The 23,196-nt window shown below is 45.3% G+C and overlaps 1 protein-coding gene across 16 annotated transcripts in view; it reads right to left on the reverse strand.

The window, feature by feature from the left end:
* ZNF674 (zinc finger protein 674) overlaps nucleotides 1-21,689 on the reverse strand; it is a 40,873-nt gene extending 19,184 nt beyond the window's left edge. For 2 of the 16 annotated variants that reach the window (XM_054251403.2, XM_035289522.3), the window contains exons 1-6: nucleotides 21,634-21,689; nucleotides 20,775-20,884; nucleotides 18,067-18,110; nucleotides 16,089-16,140; nucleotides 5,149-5,275; nucleotides 4,717-4,812 (exon numbers count right to left, since the gene is read on the reverse strand). In XM_054251403.2, coding sequence (XP_054107378.1) covers nucleotides 4,717-4,812; nucleotides 5,149-5,275; nucleotides 16,089-16,109 — 244 coding nt within the window. In that variant the 5' untranslated portion in view covers nucleotides 16,110-16,140; nucleotides 18,067-18,110; nucleotides 20,775-20,884; nucleotides 21,634-21,689. Of the gene's footprint in view, nucleotides 1-4,701; nucleotides 4,813-5,148; nucleotides 5,424-16,088; nucleotides 16,141-18,066; nucleotides 18,111-20,774; nucleotides 20,885-21,543 lie in introns of all 16 variants that reach the window. The other 14 variants (XM_078363136.1, XM_078363130.1, XM_078363134.1 and 11 more) reach the window with 10 other exon arrangements.
* Nucleotides 21,690-23,196: the final 1,507 nt, after the last annotated feature.

The raw sequence follows: 23,196 nt of genomic DNA on the forward strand, positions 1-23,196 counted from the left end.
AGTTGGAAGATTCATACTACCTGATTTGAACATTTAACATAAGGCTACAGTAATTAAACAGTGTATTACTGATGTACAGACAGATGAATCTCTGTTCAACTGTTTGGTTTTTTTTTTGAGACAGGGTTTTCTTCTGTCACCCAGGCTGGAGTGGCACTGGCATGATTATGGCTCACTGCAGCCACGTCCTCTCATGCTCAAGCAATCCTCCTGCCTCAACCTCCCAAGTAGTGCGGATTACAAGTGCATGCCATCATACTTGGCAAATTTTAAAAATATTTTGTAGAGACAGGGGCTCACTATGTTGCCTAGGCTAGTCTCAAGCTCCTAGGCTCAACTGATCCTCCCACCTGAGCCTCCCGAAGTGCTGGGATTACAAGTGTGAGCCACTGTGCCTGGCCATTCAAAAGTTATCAGCAACAATGGCAAAGTAAGTCAACAAAAAAAGAGTATTTTCAAAAATGCTGCTGAATAAAATTGGATATACATATGAATAAAAACCCTGACCATCGACCTTGTCTGTGCCCACCCAGAGCCAGCGGTTCTCCAAGCACGCAGCATCCAGCAAGACGTGCTGCACACCGACGGAGGGGACAAGGGCAGAACAATGGTGGCCAGGCTCAGGTTGGGGCTGCTGCTGCTGGCACTGCTCCTACCCACACAGATTTATTCCAATCAAACAGCTGTTGTAACAGTTTCAAGTAACGCCTCCCAGAGTACTTTGGCTGCCCCAAATCCAGCTAATGCCACCACCAAGGCAGCTGGTGGTGCCCTGCAGTCAACAGCCAGTCTCTTCAGGGTCTCACTCTCCCTTCTACATCTCTACTGTTAAGAGATTCAGGCCAAGAAACATCCATACTTCCCCATCTTCTAAACTGAATCCAAATGGCACGTGACGTCCAATGTGGCAAAAAAATACAGGTCTTCATCCAATCTAATAATTCCACACCTTTTTTTTTAGACAGAGTTTCGCTCTTGTTACCCAGGCTGGAGTGCAATAGCATGATCTCAGCTCACCGCAACCTCCACCTCCTGGGTTCAGGCAATTCTCCTGCCTCAGCCTCCTAAGTAGCTGGGATTACAGGCACGCGCCACCATGCCCAGCTAATTTTTGTATTTTTAGTAGAGACAGGATTTCACAAGAGGACGATCCAAGATGGCCGATCGCTAACATCCCAGGATTGCAGTTCTCAGTGAAGGCACGGAGAACTAGAGGACGCCACACTTTCAAACAAATTCTGGTCGCTCACGGAGCAGAAGATCCCCAGTGGAGGAAACACACGGGTCGCCAGCGCGACTCTTGTGGCCAGGGCAGCAATTCCGCTGATGCCTCGGCGGCAGCTCTCGGAACAAAGTAAACAGATTTGGAGGACCCGCTCAGGGCCCCCAGCACAACACCAGAGCCCAGCGCAGTGGCTGTGATGGCACCTCAGCGCAGCAGCGCTCGGCACAGAGTAAACGGGACCGGTTCCCCTTCTGACAGAGGTTTGGAGCCCCGGGAAGGCAGAGTCGCCTACTACGGACACAAGGAGGAAGCCTGACAGGAGAATCCTGGGAAGAAAAGCACCATCAGTTTTAACACGCTGCTCTGGCCCTGGGAACTAACAACCTGGACGCCCACTCAAGAAACCTAATCTGAAAGTTGGTAAATTCAAAGACGACAGGAGGATAAATTTACAATGACGGGAAGAAACCAGCGTAAAAAAGCTGAGAATACTCAAAGTCAGAACGCCTCTCCCTCTAAAGATGATCACAGTTCCACATCGACAATGGGACAAGGCTTGATGGAGAACGAGCACATCCCAATGACAGAAGTACTCTTCAAGGAATGGATAATAACAAACTTCGGTGAGTTAAAAGAACATGTTGTAGGCCAACGTAAAGAAACCAGGAACTTTGAAAAAAGGTTTGATGAAATCCTATTGAGAATAGACAACTTAGAGAGGAGTATGAGTGAATTAATGGAACTGAAGAATACAATGCAGGAACTCCGAGAAGTATGCACAGGTTTAAACACTCGAATTGTTCAAGCAGAAGAAGGGATATCAGAGGTCAAAGTCCAACTTAATGAAATAAAACGTGAAGAAAAGATTAGAGAAAAAAGGATAAAAAGGAATGAGCAAAGTCTCCAAGAAATGTGGGACTATGTGAAAAGACCAAATTTACGTTTGATAGGTGTACCTGAATGCAATGGAGAGAATGAATCCAAGATGGAAAATACCCTTCAGGATATTATTCAGGAAAATTTTCCTAAACTAGCAAAGCAGGTCAACATTCAACCCCAGGTAATACAGAGAACACCACAAAGACATTCCTCAAGAAGAGCAACCCCAAGGCACATAATTGTTAGATTCACCAGGGTTGAAACGAAGGAGAAAATACTAAGGGCAGCCAGAGAGAAAGGTCAGGTTACCCACAAGGGGAAGCCTATCAGACTTACAGCAGATCTCTCAGCAGAAACTCTACAAGCCAGAAGAGAGTGGGGGCCAATATTCAACATCCTCAAAGAACAGAACCTTCAGCCCAGAATTTCATATCCAGCCAAACTAAACTTCACAACTGAAGGAAAAATAAAATCTTTTATGAACAAGCAAGAACTCAGAGATTTTATTACCACCAGGCCTGCTTTACAAGAGCTTCTGAAAGAAGCATTACACACAGAAAGAGACAGGGTTTCACCTTGTTGATCAGGATGGTCTCGATCTCTTGACCTCGTGATCCATCCGCCTCGGCCTCCCAAAGTGCTGGGATTATAGGCGTAAGCCACCACGCCCGGCCGTAATTCCACACCTTTTATTGACACAGAAAATGTTGAGAAGCCCAAATTTGATTGGTTTGAAGAACATGTAAGAGGTTTGACTAGATGATGGATGTGAGTATTAAATCTGCTGGAGTTTCATGTATAAGATGAAGAAGAGGAAACATCCAAAATTTAAGACATGATTTCCTTAATGTGGCTTAAGAAATATGGACGCTTAATACTACCTTGAAAATAAGAAAAAGGGATGTGATTGTGGAATGGAAAAAAGAAACCCTGACCCTCACCTCATGTCAGATTTACAAACTTAACTCATTCTTTGTCATAGGTCTAAAATTAAAAGCTAAAATTATAAATCTTCTAAAAGAAGACACAGGAGAAAAATCTCCATTCTCTGAGTCAGAGATTTGTTAGATAGGATACAAAAAGCATGAACCATAAAAGAACTTGATAAACTGGGCCTTATCAAAATTAAAAACATCTATTCTACAAAGCACAGTTAAGAAAAAAAGCCGCGACCTGGGAGTACGTAGTTAAAAGACTTGCATCAAGAATATATAAAGAACCAGCTGGGCGCGGTGGCTCACGCCTATAATCCCAACACTCTGGGAGGCTGAGGAAGGTGGATCACTTGAGGTCAGTTCAAGACCAGCCTGGCCAACACAGTGAAACCCCATCTCTAGTAAAAATACAAAAGTTAGCTGGTCATGATGGCATGCATTTGTAATCCCAGCTACTTGGGAGGCTGAGGCAGGAGAATTGATTGAACCCAGGAGGTGAAGGTTGCAGTGAGCCGAGATTGCACCACTGCACTCCAGGCTGGACAGCAGAGCAGGACTCCATCTCAAAACAAAATAAAATAAGTGTGTGTGTATATGTGTGTGTGTGTGTGTGTGTGTGTGTATAAAACCTTACAATTTAATAGGAAAGAAAAATGGCAAAAGATTACAAAAAATACTTCCTAGAGAAGATATAAAGATGGCAAATAAGGGCTCAACAATAGTCATGATTAGAGAAATGCACGATTAAATCACAATGAGATCCCCCTACACACCTCCTAGAAAAAAAGACTAACACTAATAATAGCAAGTGCTGGCAAGGATCAGAAACACGTGGCAGTCTCATACATGGCTGGTGGAAGAAAAAGTGGTGTAGCCACATTGGAAAACAGTTTAGCAGTGTTTTATGAAGTATTCCACCATGGGAACAATGTTCTCTCAAGTTTATTTTTCAATAAATAAAGAGATAATATAAAAAATAAGAGTAGAGTGGGAGGAAGGTGCTGAAAAGAGGAGGAATCTGAAAACAGGTGGTATCAAGTCAGATTTGTCAGAGTCTGAGAAGGAATACGAAGAGAAAATAGAAAACAGTGTGAGGTTTCAGTGTTTAGCACAAAATGAGAGCAGGCAAGAACATGGTGGGTACCAGGCTAGGTAGAGTGAAGGTTACTAGCAAAGCTTTGTTGCCTATACCAACTCCAAAATATCATGTATGATCATTTCCTTGAGGCCAAAAAAAAAAGACTCTACCCTTTCAGCCTGAAAGGGCTGAAATGCCCAGTAAAGAGGAAATGCCAACATTTGCATCTATTCTCGTCAAAATACAAAAGCACAACAAGGGAGAAAGAGTCCTAAAAACTCCCAGAAAGGTGGTGGGAGAAAAATGAAAAGGGGCTTGGCACTTGTCACCAGCAAGCCAGGAGGCTGGAAGGTAGAAATGGGATCTCAGAACAAGAGTGGCCACGACCTATGTGAACGCCAAGCAAAGAACACACAGACTGTAACTGGCTGCCAGGCAGAGGCCTCATGTGCACACAACAACAGCTCCGTTCATCAGAGCCTAGGTGGGCTGGCAAGTCCGGGGCTCTTAGAAGGGCTCCTGAGCACATCCCAGAAGCCAAGCTCTCACCAACCAACTTGTCCCCTTTCCCCGGCCTGACTCACCTGGCCTGTCCTCACCTGCACAGGTGCGCACCGGGGTCCCTCCATCTGCCCTCCAGGACTCTTCTCCTGGTCCCAACCTGAAGATCATATCTGGCTTGGCAAGCAGATACCCTGTTGAGGGGAAATGACACAGGACTTCGTTATTAATGCTGAGCAATTCCAGAACCTAGGCCCATCCCTGCAGGCTGAAGGTGGCACGGCCTTGGTGACTGCCCCATGCATACAGCTTATCTGCCCCTCAGTACAGAACATTCACAAAGCAAGCAATGGCACCAATATGCTGTCCGGCGTCCAAACGGGACTACGAATACTACACAGTGGGCTGTACCCAAACCCACTGAGGCTTGTAACCCACACTCATTGTTCCCAGCCCCAGAGCCTGGAGCAGCTGAGAAAGAAAGACAGTACTGGGGGCATTCTGCATCACATTGTAACACGGTCCCTCACCCACGGACACCAGGTGGCTGTAGTTCTCAAGCATGACGTCCCTGTAGAGGTTCTTCTGGGCAGAGTCCAGTTGCTGCCACTCCTCGAGGGTGAAGTCCACGAACACGTCCTTGAAGGTCAACGATTCCTGTAATGGCACATTCCTCTTTAGCACCCTGGGACCAGCCTGGGGCACTGCGACATGGCACCTCACGCACATGGAGGGCTTACTCTGTGCTCTCTGAAGTCCTCACACGTACTAAAGATTTCGATCCTCGCTGCCACCCTAGGAGAAACTTGACAGATGAAGAGCGTGAGGTGCACAGAGCCTAAGTAACTAGCTCAGGTCACACAGCCAGGAATGAGGGATTCGAATCCACGCAGTCTGGCTCCCGCACCCATGTCAGCCTTTCTCATGTAATTGTTCTTATGACAGTCACTAGTCGGTTTGGCACCGTATATATATATTTTTTTTAATTTTTTATTGGATTTTAGGTTTTGGGGTACATGAGCAGAGCATGCAAGACAGTTGCGTAGGAACACACATGGCAGTGTGCTTTTCTTTCCTTCTCCCCTTCACCCACATTTGGCATTTCTCCCCAGGCTATCCCTCCCCACCTCCCCCTCCCACTGGCCCTCCCCTTTTCCCCCCAATAGACCCCAGTGTTTAGTACTCCCCTTTCTGTGTCCATGTGTTCTCATTTTTCATCACCCGCCTATGAGTGAGAATATCCGGTGTTTCATTTTCTGTTCTTGTGTCAGTTTGCTGAGGATGACGTTTGGCACCGTATATTACATAGAGTATCTACATGACTAAAATCATTTGGAACTTTATAGGAGAAACATACAGGGTATGAGAAATATCTCACCCTGGAAATTCATTCATTCAACACATGTTTACTGAATAGAGGCCAGGCTGGTAAGTCCTGTGAAGTAAAGATTAATACAAAATGATACGTCTTGAACTCAAGGAGCTTCGGTTTAGTAGAGGGAGAAAAGCGACACTTAGACACTCACAGACGAAACGGAGGAAGGGAGGAAGCCTGCCTCACAGGGACAGGGACAGATGTAGGACAGGGTCTGGGTGGCCCACAGAGGAGGAAGTCAATTCTGCTTGGGGCTGTCAGACCAGGCTTCGCAGGAGACACAGAGCTACAACAAACAGTTCTAAACATAGCTAACCAATCACGACAAACCATTCTAACCTTCATCAGACAAACAACAGGAAGCCAGAAGTCTGTGGCCTGGGCAGCTGACCAAGGCAAAAGGGGAAGGGTCCGTGCTTGGCCTTGTCACCACCAAACAGAAACTCACTTCTGCAAGTGCCCCAATTCCTCGCAAAGACCAATACCCCCCGTTTCTGCTCCGGATCCCATCCTGTCATGCTCTCACTTTGGTGGCCTTCAACTCAAGCCACTTGTTGCACACATAAGGCCCAAACCGGCCACAGTGGACACCAGTTTACCCAGCTGTGCGGAAGGAGAGGAGACAGGAAAGCCAGCGTGCCAGAGGGCGGTGACAGGCAGGTTTCTCCAGTAAGAGTGCTTCTCAGAGCAATCCAGGAGCTATTAGCCCAATCTGCCCCCCGTCGTGATAGCTCCGGTGCCCGGAAACAAAACCACACTGCTGAGTGCTAGGATGACATTGCTTGGAAGCCCGAACCTGTTCCATAGACCAATGTCTCTTGTAATGGTCCCAGTAGCATGGCTTCCAGGGTCCCAGTAAAAGATGTGCCCAGTTACATATCACTGAGTGACAATGTACTCAGAAAACCGCAATCCATGGCTTCCAACCAACCAGTCATAGTATATTCAGTCTTCCCAGTCCAAATGCAGTTTGTTTACCAATCTGGATTCATTTTTATCAGGAGTGATATCACCTAGTTTGATATTGTGAAATATATATTTGGTTTTTGTCCTGTCTCCTAGCAAAATGCTCCTCCAACCCTTAAAATAGCCTCTTAAATGATCAAAGTGTCTTTTGTATGCTAATGAGATGACTGGTGGCTGGCTGCCTTTAGGTAACTTCCAGATGGAGTCTGGTCACCAGAAAACCAAGGCAGTATTAGAGGGTTGGGAATTTCATCTCCATCCTCAAAACTCCTGGGAGAGGAAAGAAGATGAAGGCTGAGTTGATCACCGAGAGCCAATGATAATCATACCTGTGTGATGACACCTCCATAAAAACCCCAATGTGGCCAGGCGTGGTGGCTCATCCCTGTGACCCCAGCACTATGGGTGGCTGAGGAGGGAGGATCACTTGAGGCCAGGAGGTTGGGGCTGCAGCAAGCCAAGATTGCACCAGTGTACTCCAGCCTGGGGGATACAGCAAGACCCTGTCTCTCAAAAACAACCACCACCACCCCACCACCACCACCACAGGACTGGGTGGGTTCAGATGGCTTCCAGACAGCTGAACACTTTGTGATTCCCAGATGGCAGTGAGTCCAGAGAAGGCATGAAAGGTCCATGGACCTTCCCACATCCCTTCCCCTATGCATCTCTTCCATCTGGCTGTTCATCTGTAGCCCCTATAATATCCTTTATAACAAATAGGGGAAATTCCGTTTCCCTGAGTTCTGTGACGCACTCTAGCAAATTAATCAAACACCAGGATGGAGTCAAGAGAACCCCTGATTTTGTGGCCCATCAGTCAGATGTATAGGTCACACCCTACTTGCAACTGGCATCTCAAGTTGGGGCAGTCTTGTGGGACTAAGCCCCAACCTGTGGGAGCTGACAGTAACTCCAGGTAGACGGTGTCAGAAGGGAATTGACTTAGAGGATACCCAGCTGGTGTCCACTGCAGAACTGCTTGGTATGTGGGGAAACAGCCTGGGATCACATCTGGTGTCGGAAGTGTTGTGTCAAGTGAGAGTAGACAGTAGGAAAACCGTGGGTTTCCTTCCTTATCTTTCAGACCCAGTAAAACACCTGTCATTCCATTATCAGGGTCTAGTCACGTAGAACTAAATATGACACTGATAATGAAAGTTAGTAACAACTAACAAATCCTCTGAGTAGAGTGTCAGAGGTTACTTCTTAATAATGAAACTGCCTTTACAAAAATTATAACTGAGAAAATTATGATAGTGAAAGAGATCTGATCTAACCAACCCCCCATCCTGCCTTTAACCTCCAAACTGGCCTTAATCATTGCTGGGGCTGGGCCAAGCAAACTTTGAGAGACTTTTATTTTATAAACAATAATAGACCATGGGTGTCCAATCTTTTGGCTTTCCTGGGCCACACTGGAAGAACTGTCTTGGGCCACATATAAAATACACTAACACTAAAGATAGCTGATGAGCTAAAAAAAAAAAAAAAAAAGTCACAAAAAAAATTCACAATAAGTCTCATAACGCTTTAGGAAACTTCACAAATTTGTATTGGGCCACATTCAAAACCATCCTGGGCAGCATGCAGCTCATGGGCCGCGGGTTGGACAAGCTTGTAATAGCCTTCTGCAGAACTCAACCACCTTTGTAAAGCTGAGAGGCTAACAGGTTAGGAGGATATGAGGAGCCTGAAATCTGCTCATGTGTAGACTAAAAGGTTTCTGGCCATCATTCCAGGGGTCACAAGATTTGGAACTTCCCGATTACTCCCACAGATAATATCACTATTATAGAACCTAAGATTGACCTTTTGAGGCATTTTTTAAAATTTTTGCATTTCTGATGACCAGTGGCTCCACCAGGACCAGCCAACCTCCACCAACTGGTCCTATGGCCCCATCCAGAAGCTGAATCCATGGCCCACCAAACTATCCTTGAAAAACCCTACCCTCCAGATTTTCAGGGAGACTGATTTGAGTAATAACTTCATCTCTCAGACTTGTATCAGTTAAACTCTTTATTGCAATGTCGTGGTCTCAGTAAATTTCTTTTGACTGTGCAGTGGGCAGAAAGAACCCACTGGCTGGTTACAGTAAAAATACCTTAAATCAGCCAGGTGTGGTGGCTCACACTTGTAATCCTAGCACTTGGGAGGCTGAGACGGGCAGATAACTTGAGGTGAGGAGTTCGAGACCAGCCTGGACAACTTGGTGAAACCCTGTCCCTACTAAAAATACAAAAATTAGCCAGGTATCGTGGTGCACACCTGTAATCCCAGCTACTTGGTAGGTTGAGGCAGGAGAATCACATATAATCCCAGCTACTCGGGAGGCTAAGGCAGGAGAATTGCTTGAACTCAGGAGGCAGAGGTTGCAGTGAGCCAAGATCACACCATTGCACTCTAGCCTTCCAGCCTGGGCGACAGAGCAAGACTTTGTCTCAAAAAAAAAAAAAAAAAAAAAAAAAAAAAAAAATATATATATATATATATATATATCTTAAATCTATGCAGAAAAAATGACATTAGGAAAATCTGGGCTGGGTGCAGTGGCTCAAGCCTGTAATCCCAGCACTTTGGGAGGCCAAGGCAGATGGATCACGAGGTCAGGAGATCGAGACCATCCTGGTCAACATGGTGAAACCCCGTCTCTACTAAAAATACAAAAAATTAGCTGGGCATGGTGGCGCGTGCCTGTAATCCCAGCTACTCAGGAGGCTGAGGCAGGAGAATTGCCTGAACCCAGGAGGCGGAGGTTGCGGTGAGCCGAGATCATGTCATTGCACTCCAGCCTGGGTAACAAGAACGAAACTCTGTCTCAAAAAAAAAAAAAAAGGAAAATCTGGTGGATTCGTCCATTCTCAACGCTGCTAATAAAGACATACCTGAGACTGGCTAATTTATAAAGGAAAGAGATTTAATTGACTCAGTTCAGCATAGCTGAGGAGGCCTCAGAAAATGTATATGTATAATCATGGCAGAAGGTGAAGGGGAAGCAAGACACCTTCTTCACAAGGCAGCAGGAAGGAGATGTGCAAGCAGGGGAAATGCCAGAAGCTAATAAAACCATCAGATCCTATGAGACTCACTCATTATCATGGGAATAGCTGGGGAACCATGACTGGATTACCTTCATCTGGTCCCACCCTTGACATGTGGGGATTACAATTCAAGATGAGATTTTGGGAGAAGACAAAGCCAAATCATATTTTCTGGTGAAGTATTTATGGAGGAAAAAACTCAATAAAACTGAATTATCCATCTCATTCTGAACCCTCAAATAAATTATAGAGGGATGAGAGTTTTGGTTTCTTTTTTTTTAAGACAAGGTCTCCCTCTATCATGCAGGCCAGAGTGAAGTGGCATGATTATGGCTCACTGCAGCCTCAACCTCCCCAGCTCAAGTGATCTTCCTGGGCTCAAGCCATTTTCCTGGACTCAAGTGATCCTTCTGCCTCAGCCCCACAAAGTAGCTGGGACTATAGGCACATGCCACCTTACCCAGCTAAATGTTGTGTTTTTGTAGAAATGGGGTTTCACCATGTTGCCCAGGCAAGTATCGAACTCCTGAGCTCAAGTGATCCACCCATGTCAGCCTCCCAAAGTGCTGGAATTACTGGTGTGAGCCCCCACACCCAGCCTTAGTGATTTAAATGTGTACAAGAAAGCTATAAAATATATCCAAGTTTTTATAATTTTGTAGTGGCTAAAAGCCTTTCTTTTTGAGACAGAGTCTCACTCTGTTGCCCAGAGTGGAGTGCGTGGGCAGATCTCAGGTCACTGCAACCTCTGCCTCCCAGATTCAAGCGATTCTCCTGCCTCAGTCTCCCAAGGAGCTGGGACTACAGGTGCCCACCACCACATCCAGCTATTTTTGTATTTTCAGTAGAGATGGGGTTTTACCATGTCGGCCAGGCTGGTCTCAAACTCCTGGCCTCAAGTGATCCACCTGCCTCATCCTCCCAAAGTCCTAGAATTACAGGCATGAGCCACTGTGCCTGGCCGGCTAAAAAGCCTTTCTAAGCAATCCCCAAATTCAGAAGACATACAGTCACAGATTGATCAACATGACTGCCTATACATTAGAAATTTCTAAATAGAAGAATGAATTTTTTTTAGACAGGGTCTCACTCTGTTGCCCAGGCTAGAATGCAGTGGCATGCTCACAGATCACTGCAGCCTCAACCTCCTGGGCTCAAGTGATCCTCCCACCTCAACCTCCCTAGTAGCTGGAACTATAGGCATGTACCACCACGTGCAGCTGATTTTTGTATTTTTTGTAGAGACAAGGTTTCACCATGTTGCCCAGGCTGGTCTCGAACTCCTGAGCTCAAGCAATCCTCCTGCCTCAGCCTCCCAAGTGCTGGGATTACAGGCATCAGCCACAGCACCAGGCCAAAAATTATAATATTATGAAACATCAATATCAAAGTGAGGAAAGTATTTGAAATATAGAAAACAATGGGCTAATTTCCTTTATACACTAAAATTTAACAAATCAATATGAAAAAGACTATAACCTAATAAATAACAGAATGAATATAAAATAAATGTATAACTTACCATGTATCCCTTTCATATTCTTAAACACTAAAAAGGCTGTTAATACTTAGTACAGTCAAGTATGTAGAAAAAACGCCAAAGAAGTTATAAACTATTGCCAGGCACAGTGGCTCATGCCTGCAATCCCAGCACTTTGGAGGCCAAGGCAGGAGGATCACAAGGTCAGAAGTTCAAGGCCAGCCTGACCAACAAGATGAAACCCCGTCTCTACTAAAAATGCAAAAATTCACCGGGCGTGGTGGCTCACACCTGTAATCCCAGTTACTTGGAAGGCTGAGGCAGGAGAATCGCTTGAACCTGCAAAACAGAGGTTGCAGTGAGCCAAGATCACACCACTGCACTCCAGCCTGGACTCCATCTCAAAAAAAAAAAGGAAGTCATAAACTGTTTACAGCATTTTTAGAAGGACAGTTGGTTAATATATGTCAAATTTTACATTGCAAATACCATTTAACAAAACAATGACCTTTCTAGGATTTTACCCTACACCTGCAATATATCAGTAAGAAAAGACAGCCCAACAGTATGAATAAAATACTCATAACAACAGAAATGTTAAAGGCCTAGAAACACACAAAGATTATAAACCTCACTAAAATTCACACATATGCTCATTAAACAGTAAGATACTGTCTTTTATCCATAAGAGTCACTGCTGATGAAGAGTATTAGAAATTAAATACTGTCATATAAAGGCTGGTTGACAGCTTGACCAACATAGAGAAACCCTGTTTCTACTAAAAATACAAAATTAGGTGGGCATGGTGGCATATGCCTGTAATCCCAGCCACTTGGTAGGCTGAGGCAGGAGAATCGCTTGAATCTACGAGGCAGAGGTTGTGGTGAGCCAAGATTGCACCATTAGACTCCAGCCTGGGCAACAAGAGCGAAACTCTGTCTCAAAAGAAGAAAAAAAAAAAAAAGCTGGTTGATACATAATTTGGCTGTACCTATTAAAGGTATTTGTTTCTTACTTTAACCAGCAGTTGCATTTACAGGACTCTATCCTAGTGAAATGCTTATATGTACATAAGGATGTCCAAGGCAGTCCTATTCGTAGTAGCAAAAAGCAGAAGAAAGCCCTAAAAGGCCTGGCACACTGGCTAATGCCTATAATCTCAGCACTTTAGGAGGCCAAGGCAGGTGGATCGCTTGAGCTCAGGCATTTGAGAACAGCCTGGGCAACATGGTGAAACTCCATCTCTATAGAAATAAAAAGTTAGCCAGGCATGGTAGTTCATGCCTATAGTCCCAGCTACTCAGGAGGCCGAAGTGGAAGGACTACATGAGCCCAGGAGGCAAAGGTTGCAGTGAACCGAGATCATGCCACGACACTTCAGCCTGGGCAACAGAGCAAGACCCTGTCTCTCACTCACTCTCTCTCTCTCTCTCTCTCTCATACACACACACACACACACACACAAAATAAAAAAGAAAGAAAGCACTAAATGTCCTGTGTTCCTGGGAACCCAAAAATGGTAGAACAGCTCTATTACCAGGTGATACTGCTTATGATAAAAATGACCTGATTGGTAAATAATCTGCATGTGGGCTGGGACTAGAGAGTGGTTAAATAAATTGCTACATCTATACTCTGGAACTGTCATGATAAAAATGGACTCACATATAAGGACACCTGGGATACTTTTGTCCAAAGGAAAAAAAGCCAATTTCAGAAAAGCATAGTAGGAGCATATTTTCTTTTCTTTTCTTGTCTTTTTTTTTTTTTTTTTTTGAGACGGAGTTTCACTCTTGTTACTCAGGCTGGAGTGCAATGGCGCAATCTCGGCTCACCGCTACCTCCGCCTCCTGGGTTCAGGCAATTCTCCTGCCTCAGCCTCCCGAGTAGTTGGGATTACAGGCACGCGCCACCATGCCCAGCTAATTTTTTGTATTTTAGTAGAGACGAGGTTTCACCATGTTGACCAGGATGGTCTCGATCTCTTGACCTCGTGATCCACCCGCCTCGGCCTCCCAAAGTGCTGGGATTACAGGCATGAGCCACCGCGCCTGGCCAGGAGCATATTTTCATTAAAAACAACCCATGCAAAATTCTGTGGCTTTGTATATATGTAAAACAAAACATTTCTCAAAGGCAAACAGTTAGTAGAAGGGCTGAGACTGGGTGCATTTGTTGGAGTGCAACAGAAAGGGTGGAATGAAAATCGGCCCTGTTTTCCTGGCTTGAAAACTGGGGAAAGTAAACATCGTTTCAAATGGCATCACATTTTTTCCATATGAATTGCCAGCCTTGGCCAGGTGCAGTGGCTCACGCCTATAATCCCAGCACTTTGGGAGGCCGAGGTGGGCATATTACCTGAGGTCAGGAGTTCAAGAACAGCCTGGCCAACATGGTGATACCCTGTCTCTACTAAAAATACAAAAAATTAGCTGGGCATGGTGGCGGAACCTATAATCCCAGCTACTCAGGAGGCTGAGGCAGGAGAATCGCTTGAACCCGGGAGACAGAGGTTGCAGTGAGCCAAGATCATGCCATTGCACTCCAGCCTGGGCGACAGAGTGAAACGCCGTCATTCATTCATTCAAGAATGAATGAATGAATAAATAAATAAATAAATAAATACCCTGCCTTACCTTTTTGACTCCTTTCTACCACATTTTCTGGTCTTTTTAAAATCATTGTTCATATTACATCCTCTGTGTATTATTTGCCTTGCATGTATTTTCTCTTGGCCTCACATAGTCTTCTGACTCTACAGTTTTTAACATTTTAATACAGTCTAATCTGACAATCATTCTCTTTACGATTTCTGGGTTTTCCTTCTTCATTAAAAATGCTTTTTCCAGGGCCGGGCGTGGTGGTTCATGCCTGTAGTCCCAGCACTTTGGGAGGCTGAGGCAGGCAGTTCAGTTGAGGTCAGGAGTTCAAGACCAGCCTGGCCAACAGGGTGAAACCCCATCTCTACTAAAAATACAAAAATTAGCCAAGCATGGTGGCGCACACCTGTAGTCTGAGCTAGTTGGGAGGCTGAGGTGGGAGAACTGCTTGAACGCGGGAGGTGGAGGTTGCAGTGAGCCAAGATCGCACCATTGCACTCCAGCCTGGGCCACAGAGGGAGACTCCATCTCAAAAAAAAAAAAAAGTTTCTTGTACTACAGAAAGTTATACATATATCCTTCTAAATTTTTACCTAATTTTTCAAATATATATTTAGGTTTTATCCAATCTAGAATTCACTAGAAGAGTCTTTGTTTCCATACAGAGATTCAACTGTGCCACCATCATTCAGTAACCACGTTTTCCACATAACTTGGCTCACAGAATCCTATATAAGCAATACAAGAAATCTAGAAGCCACAAAAGATTGTGAAATTAGACCACATTAATGAAATGTAAGTGTCCACGCCCCAAAATGAATAAGACAAGTCAAAGCAAATGAAGTATGAAAAAATATCTGTAACATATATGACAGAGATCTTATTTACTTGAGTTAACATAAAGAGCCAATATCCTGCAAACAAATTAATTCCACACCCAAGAGAAAAGGGGAAAAATGACTAGAATAAATAATTGAAATAAAGACGTACAAATGGTGGTTTAAAAAAATGAAAAGAAGACCAGGCACAGTGGCTTACACCTGTAATCTCACCACACTGGAAGGCCAAGCTGGGAGAACTGCTTGAACTCAGGCAGTGGAGAACTGCCTGGCCCACACAGTAAGACTTCAGCTCTATAAAAATTGTAAAATTAGCCAGATGTGGTGGCATGCACCCGTATTCCCAGCTACTTGGGAGGCTGAGGTAGGAGGATTGCTTGAGCCTGGGAGGTTGAGGCTACAGTGAGCCATCATCACACCACTGCACTCCAGCCTGGGCAACACAGCAAGACTCTGTCTCAAAAAACAAACAAATAGCCTAGTGCAATGGCCCCCACCTGTAATCCCAGCACTTTGAGAGGCTAAGGCAGGTGGATCACCTGAGGTCAGCAGTTCGAGACCAGCCTGAGCAACATGGCGAAACCCCATCTCTACAAAACATACAAAAATTAGCCAGGTGTGGTGGCGCATGCTTGTGGTCCCAGCTACTCAGGAGACTGAGGCAGGAGGATCACCTGAGCCTAGGAGGTCAAAGCTGCAGTGAGCTGTGATTATGCCACTGTACTGTAGCCTGGGTGACAGAGTGAGACCCTGTCTCCAAAAAACAAACAAAAAATATCAAAAGACACCAAATTCAGCAAATGTGAATTAAAATGCACTTCTCCTATAGCACATCATGGCAAAAATCAAAGCACTGGATAATGCACTCTGATTGCCCATTTATGGGAAAAGGCATATAGTGCTGCTAGGAGCACATATCAGTATATTCTATTTGGAGGGCAATTTGACAGTTCTTAATCAAAATTCATGATGTACATAAAGCTGACCTAGAAATCTCACATCTGGCATACTCACATGCAGGCAACAGAATGTACTGTACATTGCTATGCTGTTTATAGCAGGAAAAGACTAGAAATACCACCTACGCAACTGTCTTGCATGCTCTGCTTATGTACCCCAAAACCTAAAATGCAATAAAAAATTTAAAAAAAAAGACTAGAAATACCTTAAATGTTTTTGTTTTCATTGACCATTGGTGATCACTGAAATGTTCATCACTAGGAGAAAGGTAAATAAATATTAGCATCTCCATGCAATGAAATACCAAGCAGCTGCTTTTGCAAACGAGGTAGATGACTGGTTTAAACATTGGATAATTCTGTCCCCTAGGGGATATATGGCAATGACTAGAGACACTTTGGTTGCCAAAACTTGGAGAGGGATTCTACCAGCACCTAGTAGAGATAGAGAGAGATGAGGGACCCTGCTACACATACAATGCACAGGAAAGCAGCGACAACAAATTATGGTCGGAATCACAATGACAATAGTGCCACACTGAGAAACCCTAGGGACAACCAAATACAAGTAAAGTGGAATGATCATGAAGACAAGACCAAAAGGACCACAATGAGCTCGAATTTGTTAGAGAAAAGGAGTGTGAGAGCGAGAGCTAGCACTTACAGGAGTGAGCAGAAAAAGAGATTCATACATCCAGACAGATAAGCATATATATTCTCTGAAAAACTGTACCAAAAAATGAAGGCATCTTGAGGATGGGAGAATTATTTTTTTGCCTTTTCTTGAACAAAGCTTTCATTTAAATTTTTATCATGTGTATGCATTACTTTTAAATGTTCAATTTATTAGTGCTCTATTCAGAATACTTTTTAAATTTTGACATCCATATTCTTAAGGGAAACTGGTCTGTAATTTTCTTTTTTGTAGTATCTTCCTCAAACTTCAGGTTAAGTGGCTTCCCAAAATGAATTGGGTGCCTTTTCATCTTTAATAGACTGGAAAAGTGGAACACAGAAATTATCTGGTCTTTACATTTAGTGAAAGGAGTAATTATAAAGGATTTCAGAGGGCAAATTTAAGTCTCAGCACCTTTTAGTCAAAACTTGACTTCCAGGTATAACCTCCATAAACACTGGTACTACAGAGCAAGCAGATACAGAGAAAGTTGTTTATGAGGCACAGTTTACAATAATAAAAAGAAATTAGGCCGGGTGCAGTGGCTCACACCTGTAATCCCAGCAGTTTGGGAAGCCGAGGCGGGCAGATCACCTGAGGTCAGGAATTTGAGACCAGCCTGGCCAATATGGTGAAATCCTGTCTCTACTAAAAATACAAAAATTAGCCTAGTGTGGTGGCATCTGCCTGTAATCTCAGCAACTTGGGAGGCTGAGACAGGAGAATCACTTGAACCCGGGAGGCAGAGGTTGCAGTGAGCCGAGATCACACCACTGCACTCCAGCCTGGGCAACAAGAGCAAAACTCTGTCTCAAAAAATAAATAAATAAAAGGAAAAGAAAGTAAAAACCTAAATACCTGTGAATAGAAAAATAGTTACATGATACATCCATACTATGAAATAGGAATTAAAACAGTCTTTATATATTGACAAGGAACACCACCCAGGATATAATCAGGTGCAAAAAGCAAGATGGGTATGGGAGTACGATGCCATTTGTGTAAAAGCTTAAAAAAATACATATGTGTATATTTTTAGTTCATTAAACTGACAATAAATACATCTACCCCCACAGTTTCACCCAACTGTTAACAGTGGGCATCTCTCAGGAGGAACATGGTACTGGGGGGAGAAGAAATCGAAACTTTATTGGCTACTTGTTTCTTCTATGCACATTAAAACATTATACACAAACTTATTCTCTTAAACACAGTAAAAAAAGACCAAGTGATCTAGAAGTGAAGAAAGGGGAAAAAGCAAGATGAATCTATGTATTTAAACAACCTTCTCTGAGGAGAAAAAGAAAAGATGAGGTACAGTTCCCGGAAGAACAAGTAGAGAGAGGTATCTTTTTCTGTTTTTCCTCTCTCCTGGTTGAGGCTGAGGAGAAGTTGAACAGAAAACAGCCAGAGAAGAGGGGATAATTGGTATTTTCAAGTTTATTATATAGATTCCAAACCCTGCCTCAATTTCACTGGAAAAAAACTAGGGGTACATTAGAACTCACCTGGGATGTGGCCATTCTGTTGTGCTCCTCCAAAGGATGGAGATCTACAAAGGCAGAATTAGAAGTGTTGAGTTCAGTGGGTATAGACATAAGACCATCACCACCACCCTAATAATTACCTTTGCACCCTGGGAAGAACGATCTAAAAATAAGGCCTGGTAGCTTCCGCCTATTCCCATGGGATGCTACTAAGATCATGTGGGTCTTGCACATGAAATTTTGTCTCCCTTACTGGACAGATTTATGACCTTGTATCCAAAGCCATGTCAGAAACCAGTAACAACTTAACATCTCCTTTATCTCAAGAATTCTATTCCTAGCACAAAGATGCCAAATGTTCACTGTTGTCATTTCCACTATGAAAACTCCACCTATAATCCCTGCATACTGGGAGGCTGAAGGAGGACTGATTGAAGCCAGGAGTTCAAGACCAGCCTGGGCAACACAGCAAGGCCTTGTCGTTACAAAACTAAAAATTAAATTAAAATATTAGCTGGCATGGTGGTGCATGCCTGTAGTCCCAGCTACTCAGAAGGCTGAGGTAGGAGGGTCTCTTGAGCCCAGGAGTGCAAGGTTACAGTGAGCCACGATCACATCCCTGAACTCCACCCTGTGTGATGAAGTCAAAGCCCAGCTCAAAAATAAACAAAAAGTAAAAAAAACTTGGAAGCAACTAAATGTGCAGCAAAGGGGACTCAGTATAAAATATGACACATGCCAAACAAGCATACTACACAGGCTTTAAAGATGCTTTCTGAACTCTGTTTTCAGTTCCTAGGTGTTTAACAGGAGGTTCCAAGAAAGCAGCAGCACTGGGATCTCATTTTTGTTAAGCAACATGTACAAATATGATGTTTCAAACAGATTTATTCTTTTTTCTTGGAGATGTAGTTTTGCTCTTGTTGTCCAGGCTGGAGTGCAGTGGCACGATCTCAGTTCACTACAACCTCCACCTCCTAGGTTCAAGCAATTCTCCTGCCTCAGCCTCCCAATTAGCTGGGATTACAGGCATGCACCACCACGCCCAACTAATTTTTTTGTACTTTTAGTAGAGACGGGGTTTCACCATGTTGGTCACTTGACGTCCAGAGGTCTTGAACTCCCGACCTCAGGTGATCCATCCACCCCAGCCTCCCAAAGTGCTGGGATTACAGGCCTGAGCCACCACATCTGGCCTCAAAACAGCATTTATTCAAATGCTCACATTGGTTACCTTGATTGATTTCAATTTTCTTGTTTATTTGCATTTTTGATAACAAATATCAATTACTAATGAAACAAAAATTAAAAATTATTAAAAATCACCTCTTATCAAACCGATTCCTAGAGGTGAAAAGACCCTCTGCAAGTGTGTATGAGTAGGATCTCTGGATGTGGTTTGGAGGAAGAGCCCAACCAGGGCTAAGAGGGCTGCAAGGGGGGTGCGGTGCGGGGGTGGGTGGGTAGCAGCCCAGCAGCTTCAGTTCTGTGAGGGGCTGAAAACCACTGTGCCTGCTCCCCTGCATCTGCCTCTCTAACTGGCCACCTACCCTGTTCCCACCCCACCACTTCCTCCTTTCTCATAATCTGTGTTTTGATTGCCAGGCTCCTTCTTTGGCAGTTTTTCAAAAGAAAGTTCCAACAAGGAGCTTCTGTGCAGAGTAACCGTTTCATACTGCAGCAATCACTGCGACAGCATCAGGACAACAGGGTTCAGCTCCGTGTAGGTTAACAGGTCATGTCTTCAGATCCAGTTTCATTAAGCATCGAAATAAGGCAGCAGAGCTGGATGACAGCATACCTAGAGACTACTCTGAAATTCTTTTTTTTTTTTTTAAACACTTTCGCTCTTGTTACCCAGGCTGGAGTGCAATGGCGCAATCTCGGCTCACTGCAACCTCTGCCTTCTGGGTTCAGGCAATTCTCTTGCCTCAGCCTCCCGAGTAGCTGGGATTACAGGCACACGCCACCATGCCCAGCTAATTTTTTGTATTTTTTTTAGTAGAGACGGGGTTTCACCATGTTGACCAGGATGGTCTCGATCTCTTGACCTCGTGATCCACCCGTCTTGGCCTCCCAAAGTGCTGGGACTACAGGCTTGAGCCACCACGCCAGGCACTACTCTGAAATTCTATCAACTAAAAATATATTTTCTGCACTTTGGTCAGGTTGGAGGGAGACTCAGCATTTCCTCTGGAAGCAGGCGCTTTATTGATGGTGTGGGGCCAACTCAAATTTGGAAATAGCCAATGGCAAGAGAATAGGTGTGCTAGCAGAGGCCAAGTCCTCTGTGGCTGGCTGTGATCCTTCCCAGCCTTATCCTGCCTTTGCAGGTACCACAGCAGGGCACCTGCCCCATGGGGGGCATCCATGCCTCCATCCACCTGTGACTCTCACCTGTCCCTCCTCCAGCAGAAATCAAACTGCACTGTCACATGGTCCTCAATGGCACCTGGAAGTTGAGCCAGCTTTGCTCTGTCTCAGCTAAAGGGAGGGACAAGGCTACTATGGGTCCAGCTCTTCTAAGACCTGCTGTATTGTGAGTTTCCTTTCTCTGCCCTGAGGATCTAGGTCTGGGATCTGGCTGAGGCTTCTCCTCCAACTTGCCTCAGCTCAGCATACCTCTCTTGTGTTCAAGGAGGCAGGACCAAGGGATTCAGAGACAAACACACCCCAGCTGAGACCATCACTGTAGCACCAGATCTCTTCCTGTGACCCAGGGAACTCACCTCCTCCTGGGGCCTCAGCCTAGGTCTTCTGAGACTAAGTGAGGAAGCCGGGGCACAGATAAACTGGAGTCTGGAGTCGTGAGCAGCGGTCTCAGGTCTGCACTGTGACCCTGAAAACACAATGACCACAGGAGAGTCAATTAGCAACACCTATGCTCCGTTCATGCAGTGAAGTTGGGTAAAACCCAAAGATTTTTACGCAACAGAGGGACAATGTCTCATTCTAGCTTTAAGGGTTAACATTCATGCACAGCTCAATTATCCTCAGTGAGCGAAACCCTGCCTTTCTGAGTCCGGGCTTTAGAACCAACTGATTGCCTGCTGTGACACTTTTATTCATCGAAGGAATGAGTGCCTTCCATGTGCCTGTTCTCCGTGTTGGAAATCCATCAATGAACAAAATCTCAAAATCCCAGCTCCAGATTTCTAGTCTGGCAGAAGAGACACATAGGAAACAATAAACATGATAAACAAAGTACAGGAAAAGAAAAGGAGAAAGGATCCCTAGGGTTTGCTACCTACGTGACTTCGGACAGGTTGCCGAGCCACACCGTGTCGTTTTCTCTCTATAACATGAAAATAATCATCGTAACACCTCACAGGGTTCCTGTGAAGGTTAATGTGAAACATCTGTAAGAGTGCCTGGCCGTTACTAGGCGGTGAGGATACAAGCGCTGAGTGACTCAGTTAGTCAGTAGCTGGCCCTGAACCTAGCCCCCAGCACTCGCGCCCACCGCCAGTGTCACTCAGCCCCCACAAGGGCGCTCACCCGTGGCCCCGTGACCCCACGGCCCCGTAAACCCCTGTCATTGCTTCCGCCCCGCGATCAAAACCATCACCATCTCCCCGTCCCGCTTACTTCAGCGCGGAGAGGGACGGACGACAGCAACCAGTGTGAACGAAACGCCAGCCTCCGGGTCAGCCGAGCACTTCCGCTTCCCACCGCTCCCTGGGAACTTGAGGTCAAAGCAATGCGCACGCGCAGTGGCTTGGAGGCGGGACAACACGGCCTTTAGCAGATAGGGCGCTCCTCAGGGCGGGAGCTTCAGTGGTTTTGACAGTGTCCGCTCTAAGGGGAGAAGGAGCGTGTGACCATTTCCAGCAGTGAGTCGTACAAAAGGCCCGGGGCGGCGTACCTGGGAGACAGGGCGGCGAGAGGCGAGCGAACTCCTCGCGGGCGTTCCAGCGGCCAGGCTCCTGCCGGGTCGGAAGCCGAAATCCCTTCTTCCACTTCATTCTCTTGCAGTGGACGTGGGGTGTTCCCACCCCTCTGTCGCCAAGGCCACTGTTTCTGCCTTCCGCTCCTGGGAATAGGAAAAAGAGTTGCGCCTCTGGCATCAGTGGCATCTTCTGAGCGCGGCCCTGTAGGGTCCAGGCAGGCCACACGGAGCGGGAGCCTCGGCCTGGCCCACAGCGTCCTAAGAGCAAGGGGTCTGGCTCAGTCGGGGAAGTGACCTGGAAGAGGGGCTTTGGAACCGGGCTGCAGAGCCAGCAACCTCCCGGAGTGAGGGAAGAAAGCCTCATTTTGGTTGTTCTCTACCCAGTGGAGCGGGTCCGATTCCTAGGATCTTAGACACCCTGGTTTTTACTTTTTAGCGGAGAGGTGCTTTTGCCAGCCAGTGACAACATGGCCTGCTGAGGAAAGTTCTGTTCCCTGTCTGGGTCTGGGAGAAAGAGACCAAGTGTGTTCTCCATGCTTACTATGCCTGCCTGGTCACCAAGCAGGCCTCCTTGGGTCAAGTATGGCAGAGTCTCCCTCAGGTACACAGCAAACCTTTCTGTGCTGGAGCCAGCTGGTGCCAGACACTGTTCATAGATGTGTCCAAGACATTTGTGGAATCTATCAGATACATATTTAATTTCCATTTAAACATGGGTCTTTTTCCTCTTTCTCTTCTCAGTTTAACTTGTGTTCCCCAGATAAGTTTGGATGAGTTACAGCCCAAATCTGCAAACTCAATACAGCCAAATCCTGGGAAGTAATCCTGTCCAATCATCCTGTACAAGTCCCAGGAAAAGAGCCTGTTGTCCCTTGGACATGTGAGCAGTGAATTACCACTCATTCAGAATTTCATGTGCATCTGTTACTCAAGGCCAGGTTTAGAGATACCAACCTATTTATTTCTAGAGGAGAGGTGATCTGATAACCTCTTCAGACATCGCTATCACTAGGCAGGAAAGGGTTAATGGTATGACAGTGTCCTGAGGACAGTAGAGAAACTGCAAACTGCAGAAGCACCTAGTCGGTGGCCCTGGCCAGCATCTCTCCATATCCTGATTCTGTAAGACCAAGTGTTCCTGCAAAAAGAGAAGGGACTGGTGTTTTAGATGTGACCAGATGTAGGGCACACTCTTATTGCCATGCCAGTATTTGCTATTCATGATGTTAGTGAGGAGGGAGACCCAGGCATTTGGGATTCCC

This window comes from Callithrix jacchus, chromosome X, assembly GCF_049354715.1.
Source record: "Callithrix jacchus isolate 240 chromosome X, calJac240_pri, whole genome shotgun sequence".
Lineage (NCBI taxonomy): Eukaryota > Metazoa > Chordata > Mammalia > Primates > Cebidae > Callithrix > Callithrix jacchus.